At 36.9% G+C, this 12315-nt stretch overlaps 1 protein-coding gene across 1 annotated transcript in view; it reads right to left on the bottom strand.

Moving 5' to 3' along the window:
* DNAJC1 (DnaJ (Hsp40) homolog, subfamily C, member 1) overlaps positions 1–12315 on the bottom strand; it is a 144014-nt gene that overhangs the window by 19361 nt on the left and 112338 nt on the right. Inside the window, exon 9 of the mRNA XM_014539384.1 lies at positions 887–1006. Coding sequence (XP_014394870.1) covers positions 887–1006 — 120 coding nt within the window. The remainder of the gene's footprint in view (positions 1–886; positions 1007–12315) is intronic.

The raw sequence follows: 12315 nt of genomic DNA, 5'->3' as shown, positions 1-12315 counted from the left end.
GACATTTGAATCTTTGCTTTCAGTAACCCCATACATATTTTAGATCTACAGGATTTATTTAAAGTAAATAATTTAAATAAATTCAGTAAAGAACTTGTTTAGTAAAGACTACTTACTATCATTTGTAAAAATAAGGATCATATTGATGAAAATAAAAATTTCTTTCAATATCAAGTAAACATTTACTGCGTAGTACTTGTCCAGCACTGTGGTAGATGTCTTACTAAGATTCTCTGCCTTAAATTTCCTCAATAAAAGTACCCAAAGTGATAAATCTAACACTGTCCAGGTAAACACTTTGTTTTTTTTAAATGCCAGGTATGGCTTGTCATATTACATGTGTGTGTATTTGTTTTTTTTTTGGGGGGGGGGGGAAGAGGAGGGAAGGGTTTTAAACAACTTGTCAAAATAGATGGTAGGCATCATCCTTAAGATAAAAACAAACATAGGGATACTGTTGATTTAATTAATGCAAACCACCTGTCTAAATACCTACACCAAGGAATGTGTATAATTCCAGCGTTAAAAAGATCCAGCTGTAATAAAACTTCTCTTTTTATTTTTCCCCCCTTTTTATGAAATATAACTTTTCTAATTCTGATAAGTCTGAGAGCTATTTTTCTCCCCAAAGCTGAAGGAGTCACTCTAAATACAAAACTAGCTTAAGTCTCTAAACACTAGAATTCCTTAAACAGCTGTTAACTGTGGATCATGGGACTGGCTGAAATCTGCTTCTTGCCTATTTCGTTAATGGTTCACTTCCAGGTCCTAAAAGGGTTGTAGCCTTTCTCCAAAGAGAATGGTGGAGGCATTTATGTCTACCTTCTACATAGTTGGCTTTTCTGGATTTTCACTCTCCATACAATGCAAATCTGAGTGAACTCACATCTGTCACCGATCGACCCAATTCGTGAGCAATCTTTTCCCATCGACCTGGGGTCCCTCCTGGGAACTTAACCATACTTCTTGTCAGCTGGCTGAGGTCCTCTTCTGTCCATTCAGGTGCCTGCAAAATATTAAGGAAAAAAAGACAATTTAAACAATGTTTGCTAATACATTTAATAGACCTGTGAAACAAACTATTGGCAATATGCTTTCTGCAAAAACAATAATATCACAATGTATCTAATAGTTCAGATAGAGGTTTGGGTTGCATGTTTAACATTAGAATGCAAAGCTCCAGCAGCCTTTTACATTTTCCTATGTATACCAAATAAAAAAGCAGAAATATTATGAAGTCAGGCTTTCGAAGAAATTGGAAAAAAAAAAAGATAAGTCAGTTCTGCATTAGTGAGAAACCATTCACAAAGCCTATGAAATGCACTGTTGTCACTGCTGCTTACAAATGCCTCATATATAGTCACTATACTTTAAAGCTTAAAAAAATAAGGTTTTTATTGCTTTCTTTCAAGTATAAGCATAAATGAAAATGTCAACAAGTAAATGTAGAGATCAAGAATCATAATTGAGACAAAGATCTATTTTGTTCATTCTAAGTAACAATATTCTAAAAATCATGTATTTTCAAAAAGTTTAACTTATCAAATGTTACCATTTTATAAAATTTGGAAGCAGAAATAAAATTAGAAACTCATGGGACCAACACTTAAACCATCAAGTCTGTGCAGAGCAACATTTCATTTTTGAGAAGGTAAACAGCTCCTAAAAATTAATCAAATCATTAATTTGAATAATAAAATACCTTGAAATATTACAGAATTATTTTTTTTTGCAAAAGCAAACATTCAAGCACATTCTCTGCATTTTATTCAGCACGACCACTTGGTCAAACCCAAAGCTGAGCAAAGCAAAAAAAAACTATTATCAAATAACAAACAAACATGTTACAATTATTTCACATTACATTTTAGCATTAAACTATTCCCTACCAAGGGCAGTAACCACTCTGGTATTAAACAATTCTCTAGGAGTCAGCAGCAAGATGGAGGAAGCCCACTTTATTTTTCTTTAATTAAAAAGAAAGAAAAAGCGAAAGAAGGAAACCTTGGAGACAAATACCTTTTCTAATCACCATTTCCGATAATGAACAGGCATACATCAGGGCGTTTGCATTACAGAACCATCAGCACAGAACCACAGTCAGAGGTGAGTGACCCCAGGGACTATCTCCACAGCTACAGCAAAGCTTCTCCCTGACACTAATCCTCCCTGTCATTCTCCCACTGTGTTCTAACCACACTGACATCCGCCTGCCTCACTGCGAGCTTAACGGGGCCCTTCCTGACTTTTTACTGTCTCCCCCAATCAATGGTTCAAGCGTGCTCTTTTCACCAAGTCCAAATGGCAGCTTCACTCATAATCAGAGTGCACTGCCCTGTTAAAGGGCTTTCCCAAAGGCGCTCCCATTTGCATTCATTTGCAAAGCAAACTACTTTTATTCACTTTGTTCTGCTATCAAGAATGTTCCCTGAAGCAGATAAATTGGCATAAATACAACCTGCCACTTAAGAGTCAGTAAATAATAGCCAATAGTAGGGAGGATTTTATCAATCATTCTATTTTGTCTCCACTAAAAGCTGAAAGCCTCGAACATATTCATCAGTACAACCCTTAAGATCCATGCATAAATTCACATAAAAAAGTAGCCTACATTGGGTATGGTTGAAATTTCTTTGATATTTAATGATATCAGAAATCTAATTTTCCATATCAGGTAATTAAAATTTTACACTGAAGGGTTTCTTTCTGCTTGTTTTTACTTTGTTTAGGGGAAAAAGTATTATTCAGAGGGACATAACTTGATTTTTCAAGGAAAGCATATTTTTATTGCTAAAAAATAAAAACTTTTAAATAACTACCAGTTGATTTCAGAAATGCTAAAGAGTTAAGAATTTAAATATAAGCTTATAGTATAAAGTCATACCAAAAAGAGCATTAAGTTGACACTGCAGAGATATAGTATTCAAACTATATAGTATATCAATGCAATTTCACACTAAATAAAATCATCTTACATTTACTTCTGATTAATTATAACAACTATTTTTGGAGCAAACAAAATTGTTTAAAATGTCAATAATATATAGGTATTGTTTCACATAGTAAACTAATTCGTTAAAATAATTTCTATTTTTATGAGAATGGTTTTCCAAATATGCTGCATATATGGGCAATGGGCTTTAAAAATTTTATTAAATTCCCTGTTAATAAAATGAGTCAAAGTATAGTGCCACTTTTTCTGGGAAGAAAAAGAATTAAATCAAATATTTGGACTGATATCCTGAAAAATTATCAACTGCTAGAACAATCTTTCTTTTTAGTTTCGTAGTTATTTCATGGCCATGATTGTTATTAATATTAAGAGAGATCAATAATAATTAGGACCATAATCTGAAACCTTTGAGAGAGAATACTTTCAGCAAGTCATTATTCTCTCTTTGGTGAATGTGCAATTCCTCAGCAATAGTTAGTTGTGTCTTTAGAAGCAACAGAGCCTACTGTGACCCAGCCACTAAAGCAGCTATGAGGGTGGCCACAGTGTGAATGTATTCTCCTTGTTCTAATCTGGAGCCAACTGGAACTGTGAAAGTCAAATGAATGCATAAGCATACGGCTTTGCCACGTAAAACCATGTGTGTCCATTATTACTGAGACACTGGGCCAAAAATTCATCTCTTTAGTAAAGTAATGGAAGATACCACATGGTGTGGGGACAGCTGTTGTGACTACATGAGCATTCCAATTTTGCATCAGAAAAGCCCCACTCTGGGGATAACTCTCCATACTGAATACAAAATAAAAAGTAAGTTTTCAAATTATTCAATATTTTTATGTAATGACCCAAAAGTAAGAGATGATATGAAATTTTAAATTGTATTCCCAAATAATGTCCCTTTGGATAGATTTTTGTCAGAAATCCAGCTATGTCAAAGATTTGGTGCCCTTGAAAATCCTTACTATGCTTGGGGGATAGGAGTTGGAGGCTGTAGCAAAACACACGTTATATTTTTAAAGTAATCTAAATACACTTTTCCCCTCAAAGCTTTAGAACATAAAATGTTAATTAAAAAAAGGATCATGCAATTTATTTGGCACTGAAAATTTATGGCCAAATTAAAATAAAAAATTTAAATGTAATTATTATTTATTTTCATACTTGAATGACAAAAGGTCCATTTCTATCTAATAAGTAGATACTGAAACTCCCTAATGAACAATGTTTCTATTGAAATGACTTGTTAATAATTATTTATATAATTAAAGAAGTTGCAATTTTGGACCCAGTAATTTTTAATAGATTCAGTGCAATTCATAACTTCTGTGGACGAAAAAGGGGCCACATAATAAACCTGACAAGCTCAGGGGAGGCCTAATGGTGTCTTACAAACTCCAGACCTAAAGTAAGGACACAAATGGTCTGAAAGTGAAACTTCCTAACTAAAAGCAGTTCATAGCTGGTAGTCATGTCCTACGTGGTATTTTTCCCTAACAAAGGCCAATCTTTACTTTAACTGAGCCTGTCTGTTGTCTTTTTTTTTTTTGGCAACTAAGATAACATATCCGTTAACAGTAACTTTGGAATATCAAAGTAATTTTCTTTTTTTCTGGACCCCTCAAAGCACAACCACCAAGCCAGAGCAGAGACCATAAATGCCCTCATTGTTATTATTATCATGCTAATTATTGACTGTTAACTATCCTATACCCACAAATGTTTTACCTTTCATCCAATCCCAGGAATACTTCCCCCCTCCCCACTTTGCTTTCAATGTATAAAACAAGGTGCATTTTCTCAATCTGCTGAGATTTTGCTTTCTGGCAACTGTCATCAGTTTGGTGTAAATAAACTCATAAAAATTCTTGTAGGTTTGGACATTTCTTACATTGACACTTCCCAGATATGTTAGCTAAAAAATAATATCCTTATATAACATCATCCAGTTAAAATATCAGATGTATATCTAATGATGTGGTTGATATATCTAATAATCGAATAATATGCTAACTTCTAATTCTATGTCCTACACTGACTTCGTGTTTTAGAATGTCAATTTGGCTTTTGGCTACACATTTTCCTTTCCAATTTCACTATATATGTGGAAAAATGGTATGTAAAGAAGAAGCAAACAACAGAATTAAAAACAAATCACTTTAAATATCTTTTCACTCTTAGGGAGAGAAACTCTTTGAAGAAAGTTTGCAACTCATCCCAAACTATCGTTCTACTGTTGTGATCCTTTAGCACACTCAGTATTTCATGTGTCCACAAGGTCTCCTCATCTATGATTAGCTGCCTTGCCAAAAAAGAGATCCCATCTGGACCAGTGATTGTAAAGTGTGCTCTTTGGGGTGGCACTGTTACCATCTTAACTAGCTAGTTATTAATAACAGGAAGAAAGCAAAGGGCTTGATCATCTGGGCAACTTCACCAGGAAGCAGGAACGTCATGCTTCCCAGGAAACCCCTGGTCCACTCCTTGCAGGTCACTGGGGAAAGGATTCCAACAAAGGGGAAGATGGGCACATGCCCAGTGAAGTCGGGGTGATAGGGAAGATGCTTGCCAGTCAGTCTAGCCTGGGGAAGCATGGATTGGTTAGAGGGATGGAGCCACTGCAAGCGTGTGAAATCCTGAAAGATTCATTGGTTAAGCTTCTAGTTAAAATCCCCAAAGAAACTTTTGCTCTTTTGTTCCTCTTGCTTCACTCCTGCTTCCCGGCACTTACTCGTTCCGTGACCCAGGCCAGCTTGCATGTGATCCTGGAAGCAATGGACTGCAGCTGGGAACACGAGCTAAGCTAGCCTGATGCTGGACTGAACTGGGCTTTAATGTGGAGCAAAGACTTTGGGTAGTGGTTTTAAGCCTAGCCCTGCTGAAAACAAAATGGGAGATTTTCCACGGCAGGACTGAGTGAGATGGCATCTTGGAGGGGGAACTCCCTTAACGTTATTTCATCAATAAAGCTTTCCACAATACCTCATCCTCCCTCGGGAAATTCTTCTTCCTGCGGCCCCCTAAGATCTCCACTTCCACCATCAATAGGAGTACACCCCACTGATAACAGCACCAACCTGAAAATTATTACCCATCTGTAATAAAGTTTAGAAACAGAATAAAGATTAGAAACAGGGATTTAATACTGCCACAACAAAGTATGTAATCAGTCAACTTCTGTTATTTATTAAAAAATATTTTAATTGTTTTTTTAGAGAGAGGAAGAGAAAGGGAGAGATCTTGAGAGAAACATCCATGTGAGAGCTGAACATCAATCAGCTGCCTCTTGCATGTCCCCTACCAGGGATCCAGCCGCAACCTGGGCATGTGCCCTAACCAGGAATTGAACTGTTAGGTCGCCAAAGGAGGAACACACCAGGCCAGAATGGTGAGGGATTACAAATTTATTCGATCATCCACACACCAGGTGGCTGAACCCCAAATGGCTCCAGCACCCCAGCGACGGGAGTCAGAGGTTTTTAAAGGACTCTAGGCGGGCTTTTTCTGGGTGGAGAATTCTCTGTGCAGGTCCAGATCCTGGGAAGTCCGGAGGGGAGAGATAATGGCCTTAGCAAGTGGATTGTGGTCTAGGCAAGTAGAATGTCCACTGTGAAGTGGGAGGAGGGGGTACTGATTCAATTGTTCGATCAAACCTAACAAAACCAGCAAACTTTTGGTGCATGGGATGATGCCCAATCAACTGAGCCACACCAGCTGGGCTCAATTCTTCTTTTAAACAGAATATACGTCAGTTGGGATGTTGTTAAACTAGAATGGGGGAATGACATGAAGAGCGAGCTGCATTCTTATTAGGCACAACAGGACTACAGATTGGTCAGAAACAAATGAAAATAAAAATTTTTTAAAACCTGGTCTTTTATTACAGAGTTTGAGAAACACTGGCTCAAGACAATGCAAACAGACCAAATTCCTTTATAACTCCTTTTTTTGGGGAGCAAGAATAAATACCCACATCCCCCCCCCCGCCCCCCCCAGAAGTGAACAAAAAAATATTTACTAAGGGTCATGGTGCTTTGCCACCCTGTAAGAGAGCTGATACAGGAAGATCAGTTCAGGCACAGGGAACTGCAGATTGCAGAGGCCTGGAGGTGGGAGCATGTCTGGGATGGCTAAGGAACAGCAAGATGACCTGAGAGGCTGGTGCACAGCAGGCAAAGAGGGCAGTGGGGGAGATGAGGCCAGAGAGGTGAGGAGATAAAAATCAAAGGGCTGAAAGGCCACTCTAAGGCTCATTTACTCTGCGTGACATACAAAGCTACAGAAGTGATTTTATTTTTCATTAAGCTATCATTGACAGACAACATTATATTAGTTGAAGTTGTACATAATAATGATTTGATATTTGTATATATTGTGAAATGATCATCACAATAAGTATAGTTAACATCTGTCATCATACTTAGTTACAGAATTTTTTTTCTTGTAAAGAGAACTTTAAAGATTCTCTTACCAACTTTCAAATATGAAATATAAGTATTACTAACTACAGTCACTGTGCTGTACATTACATTTCCATGACTTATTTTATAACTGGAAGTTTGTATCTGTCGACACCCTTCATCCATTTGACTCCCACCTCACCCCTGCACACCACTCCTGCAACCTCTAGCAACCATCAATCTGTGCTCTGTATCTATGAACTTGCTTTTTAAAGATTCCACAGATAAGTGAGAACACATGGTGTTTCTCCGTTTCTGACTTATTTCACAAAACATCATGCCTTCAAGGTCCATGAATGTATTGTTATAAGTGGCAGAATTTCTTTTTCTAATGCCTGAATAATACAATGATATTCCTCTTTGTGTATGTGTATGCACCATTTTCTTAAAAAAAATTTTTTTTAATCTTCACCCAAGGATATTTTCCCATTGATTTTTAGAGAGAGTGGAAGAGAAAGGGAAAGACAGAAACATTGATGTGAGAGAAACACATTGATTGGTTGCCTCCTGCACGTGCCCTGACCAGGACCGACCAGGGCCGGGGCTGGGGAGGAGGGCCTGCGACCGAGGTGGGTACCCTTGACCGGAATTGAACCCGGGGCCCTTTAGTCTACAGGCCGACGCTCTATCCACTGAGCAAAACTGGCTAGGGCTTAACATTTTTTTTCAATAAGTTGACACAATATATATTAGTTTCAAGTGTCAATATAGTGATTAGACATGTATATAACTTACAAAGTCTAATACCCATCAGACAACACACATAGTTATTAGGATATTATTGACTATATTTCCCATGCTGTACTTTACATCCCCCTATTTTGTAACTACCAATTTGTACTTCTTAATCCCTTCACCTTTACACCCATCCCCCAAACCCCTTCCCCTCTGGCAACCATCAGTCTAATCTCTGAGTCTGTTTCTATTTTGTTTCATTGATTTTTTTTCTTTAGATTTCACATATGAGTGAAATCATATGGTTGTTATCTTTCTGTCTGACTTATTTCACTGAGTTTGACCTCTAAGTCCATCCATGCTGGTGCAAAAGGTAAGGTTTCATTCTTTATTATGGACAAGTAATATTCCATTGTATATTATGTACCACTTCTTTATCCACTTGTCTATTGATAGGCACTTGGGATGCTTCCATATATTGACTATTGTAAATAACACTGCAATGAACATATATTCTTTTGAATTAGTGTTTTGGGTTTCTTCAGATATATACCCAGAAGTGGAATTGCTGGGTCATAAGGTAGTTATGTGGTTAGGGTTTCCAATACTATGTTGAATAAAAGTGGTACGGACATCTTGTGTTGTCCCTGATCTTAAAGAAAGAAAGCTTTCAACTTTTCACCATTATGGTGTCAGCTGTGGGTTTGTCATATATGGCCTTTATTATGTTGAGTATGTTCTCTGTATTCCTAATTTGCCAAGAATTTTCTTTTTACATAATAAATGGATGTTTTTTGTTAAATGCTGTTCTGTATCTATTTATATGATCATATGATTTGATCCTTCATTTTATGTTGTATATATCACATTAATTGATATTGTGGATATTGAACCACCTCTGCATTGGGGATAAATCCCACTTGATCATGGTGTATGATCTTTTTAATGTATCGCTGAATTCAGTTTGCTAATATTTTATTGAAAAATTTGCATCTGTGCTCACTAGGGATATTGGCCTATAGTTTTTTTTTTGTTTGCCTGGTTTTGGTATTAAGGTAATGCTGGCCTCATAAAAATGAATTTGGGAGCCTTACTCCCTCTTCAATATTTTAGAATAGTTTGTGAAGAATAGATATTAACTCTCTTTAATGTTTGGTAAATTTACCTGTGAAGCTATCTGGTTTAGGACTTTTGTTTGTGGAAGTTTTTTCATTACTGAATTGATTTAGTTAGCAGTGTTTGGTCTGTTCAGATTTTCTATTCCTTCTTGATTCAGTCTTGGAACATTGTATATTTCTAGGAATTCAGCCTTTTCTTCAAGGTTGTCCAATTTGCTGGTGTTTAATTTTTCGTAGTATTTTCTTATATTTCTTAGTAATTCTGTGATGTCAAATGTCACTTCTCTTTCATTTTTGATTTATTATATTTGGGCACCCCCTTTTTTTTTCTTGATGAGTATGGCTAAAGGTTTATCAATTTTGTTTATCTTTTCAAAGTACCAGCTCTTGATTTCATTCATCTTTTCTATTTTATTAGACTATTTTGTTTATTTCTACTGTAATCTTTATTTCCTCTTTCTACTTGTTTGTCCTTTTTCTAGTTCCTTTAGATGAAAGTTTAGATTGTTTACTTGAGATTTTTCTTGTTTCTTGAAGTAGTCCTGTATTGCTATAAATTTTCCTTTGAAAACTGCTCTGGCTGTGTACCATAGATTTTTGGGCTATTGTGTTTTCATTACCATTTGTCTCATGGTGTCTTTTGATTTCTTTTTTGAGCCTGTTGTTAATTCATTTATTGTTTTGTAGCATGTTATTTAGTCTCCATGTATTTGTGTGTTTTTCAGTTTTCTTCTTGTAATTGATTTCTACTTTCATATCATTTTGACTGAAGGAGATGCTAGATATGATTTCATCCTTCTTAAATTTATTGACACTTGCTTTGTGGTCTATACTGGAACATGTTCCATGTATACTTGAGAAAAATGTATATTCTCCTTTTGGGTAAAATGTCCTAAAAAATATCAAATCCAGCCCTAACCAGTTTGGCTCAGTGGATAGAGCGTCGGCCTGTAGACTGAAGGGTCCCAGGTTCGATTCTGGTCAAGGGCATGTACCTTGGTTGCGGGCAGTGTGCAGGAGGCAGCTGAATCGATGTTTCTCTCTCATCGATGTTTCTAACTCTCTATCCCTCTCCCTTCCTCTCTGTGAAAAATCAATAAAATATATTAAAAAAAATCAAATCCATCTGGTCAAATGTGTAATTTAAGGCAACTGTTTCCTAACTGATGTTCTGTCTGGATAATCTATCCATTGATGTCAATAGGGTGTTAAAGTATCCTACTATGATTGCATTACTGTCAACCTCTACCTTTATGTTCATCAATATTTGCTTCATATACTTAGGTGTTCCTACATTTGGGTGTGTAGACGTTTATGAGCTTTATGTCCTCTTGTTGGATTGGTCCCTTTATGATTACTATGCCCTTCTTTGTCTCTTGTTACAAAAGTAACAAGAATCTATTTTGCTTGATATAAGTATTGCTAACCTAACTTCTTTTTGTCTCCATTCACATGTAACATCTTTTCCCATCCCTTTACTTTCAGTCTGTTTGTTTTTCAATGTGAAACGCATCTCTTGTTGCAGCACATGTACAGGTCTCTCTCTCTCTTTAAAAAATTTTAATTGATTTCAGGGAGAGAGAGATGGAAACATCGATGAAAGAGAATCATTGATCAGCTGCTGGGGATCGAGCCCACAACCCAGGCATGTGCCCTGACCGGGAATCGAACTATGGTAAATGAAACCTCAGGGACTTCCTCCTCCCTTTTAAAATAGTTAATATGGCTGAATATAGATTAAACAGAGTCTTTAATGATTGAAGCCCATTATACAAACCATATTTGGAGAAGGGGTGATATCCCCATGGGTTTGCCATTGAACAGCCCGATCTGGCCCACTCTTAACCTTGGGAAGAATCAACAGTGTCTCAGAGCAGATTATCTCAGCCTTCACACTATGGGCCGCATTAAGGTCTCCCTGGCCGATATTGTTACTTCATCCAATAAACAACGGGTGAATATTTTGCAATTATATATTTGGTGAATATCTTTTGTTCAGTGCCCATTTCAACAGCCTCTTGACTGCAGTCTGCCCTCTCCTCCAAAGAGACACGATGAACTTTTACCCAGCTACCATGGGGGACCGCAACAACCTGTCATCACATACAATTTTTTAGTGTAAGATCTTTTACTATTTTTTAAAATATGATTTGCTTTTTTAAATCTTTTTATCTCGCTTTTTAAAAAATATTTTTTGTGGATTTCAGAGAGGAAAAGAGAGGGAGAGATAGAAACATCAATGATGAGAGAGAATCATTGACCCACTGCCTCCTACACACCCCCACTGGGGGTCAAGCCCACAACTGGGGCATGTCCCCTGACCGGGAATCAAACCATGACCTCCTGGTTCATAGGTCGATGCTCAACCACTGAGTCCCACTAGCCGGGCTATGATTTGCTTTATTAAAAATTTTTTTTTAAATTTCATTTATTGACTTAAGAGAGAAAGAGAGGGGAGAGAAACATTGATTTGTTGTTCCACTTATTTTATACATCATTGATTGGTTCTTATATGTGCCCTGACGGGATCACACCCGCAACCTTGGCACATCAGGACCATAGTATAACCAACTGAGCTACGGGGCCAGGGCAAGAGCAAGATCTTAACTACATCCTGCTCTCTCCAGGAACATAGGTATGATATCACATAATGACACCTTCTCTGAGGAGAGTCATCTGATACTTTTCAGGCTATACAAATACAATAGAGCTCAGGAAAAGAGCATGCATCACTGCTTCGACATAGTGTAAGGCCCTACCTATCACCTTGGTTAAAGTCCTGAAAATTATTTGGTAAACTGAAGGCCATTCTACCTATGACACTGTCAAGAAACAGCTACTAAGTCTCTCAGCACCTACAACTTCTTTTAGGTTATTTTTGGGCTCTAGAGGGAACATTTTTCATTTATAAATTGTACTTAAATCTATATTTATGATCTTACTTGCAAACCGCTTCTCCTGGAATGGGCCCCTTCTAACAAAAGCCTCTAGAATCCGTCCACATTGCAAAAAACAAACAAAATAAAACAAAACAAAAAGAACAACAACAAAAAAAACCCAAACCCAAAACCAAAACAGAAAACAAAATAAACCCCCCCCCCAAACCCCT

This window comes from Myotis brandtii, unplaced genomic scaffold (assembly GCF_000412655.1).
Source record: "Myotis brandtii unplaced genomic scaffold, ASM41265v1 scaffold215, whole genome shotgun sequence".
NCBI classification, from domain to species: Eukaryota; Metazoa; Chordata; class Mammalia; order Chiroptera; family Vespertilionidae; genus Myotis; species Myotis brandtii.
This window is presented reverse-complemented; position numbering and strand designations above follow the sequence as displayed.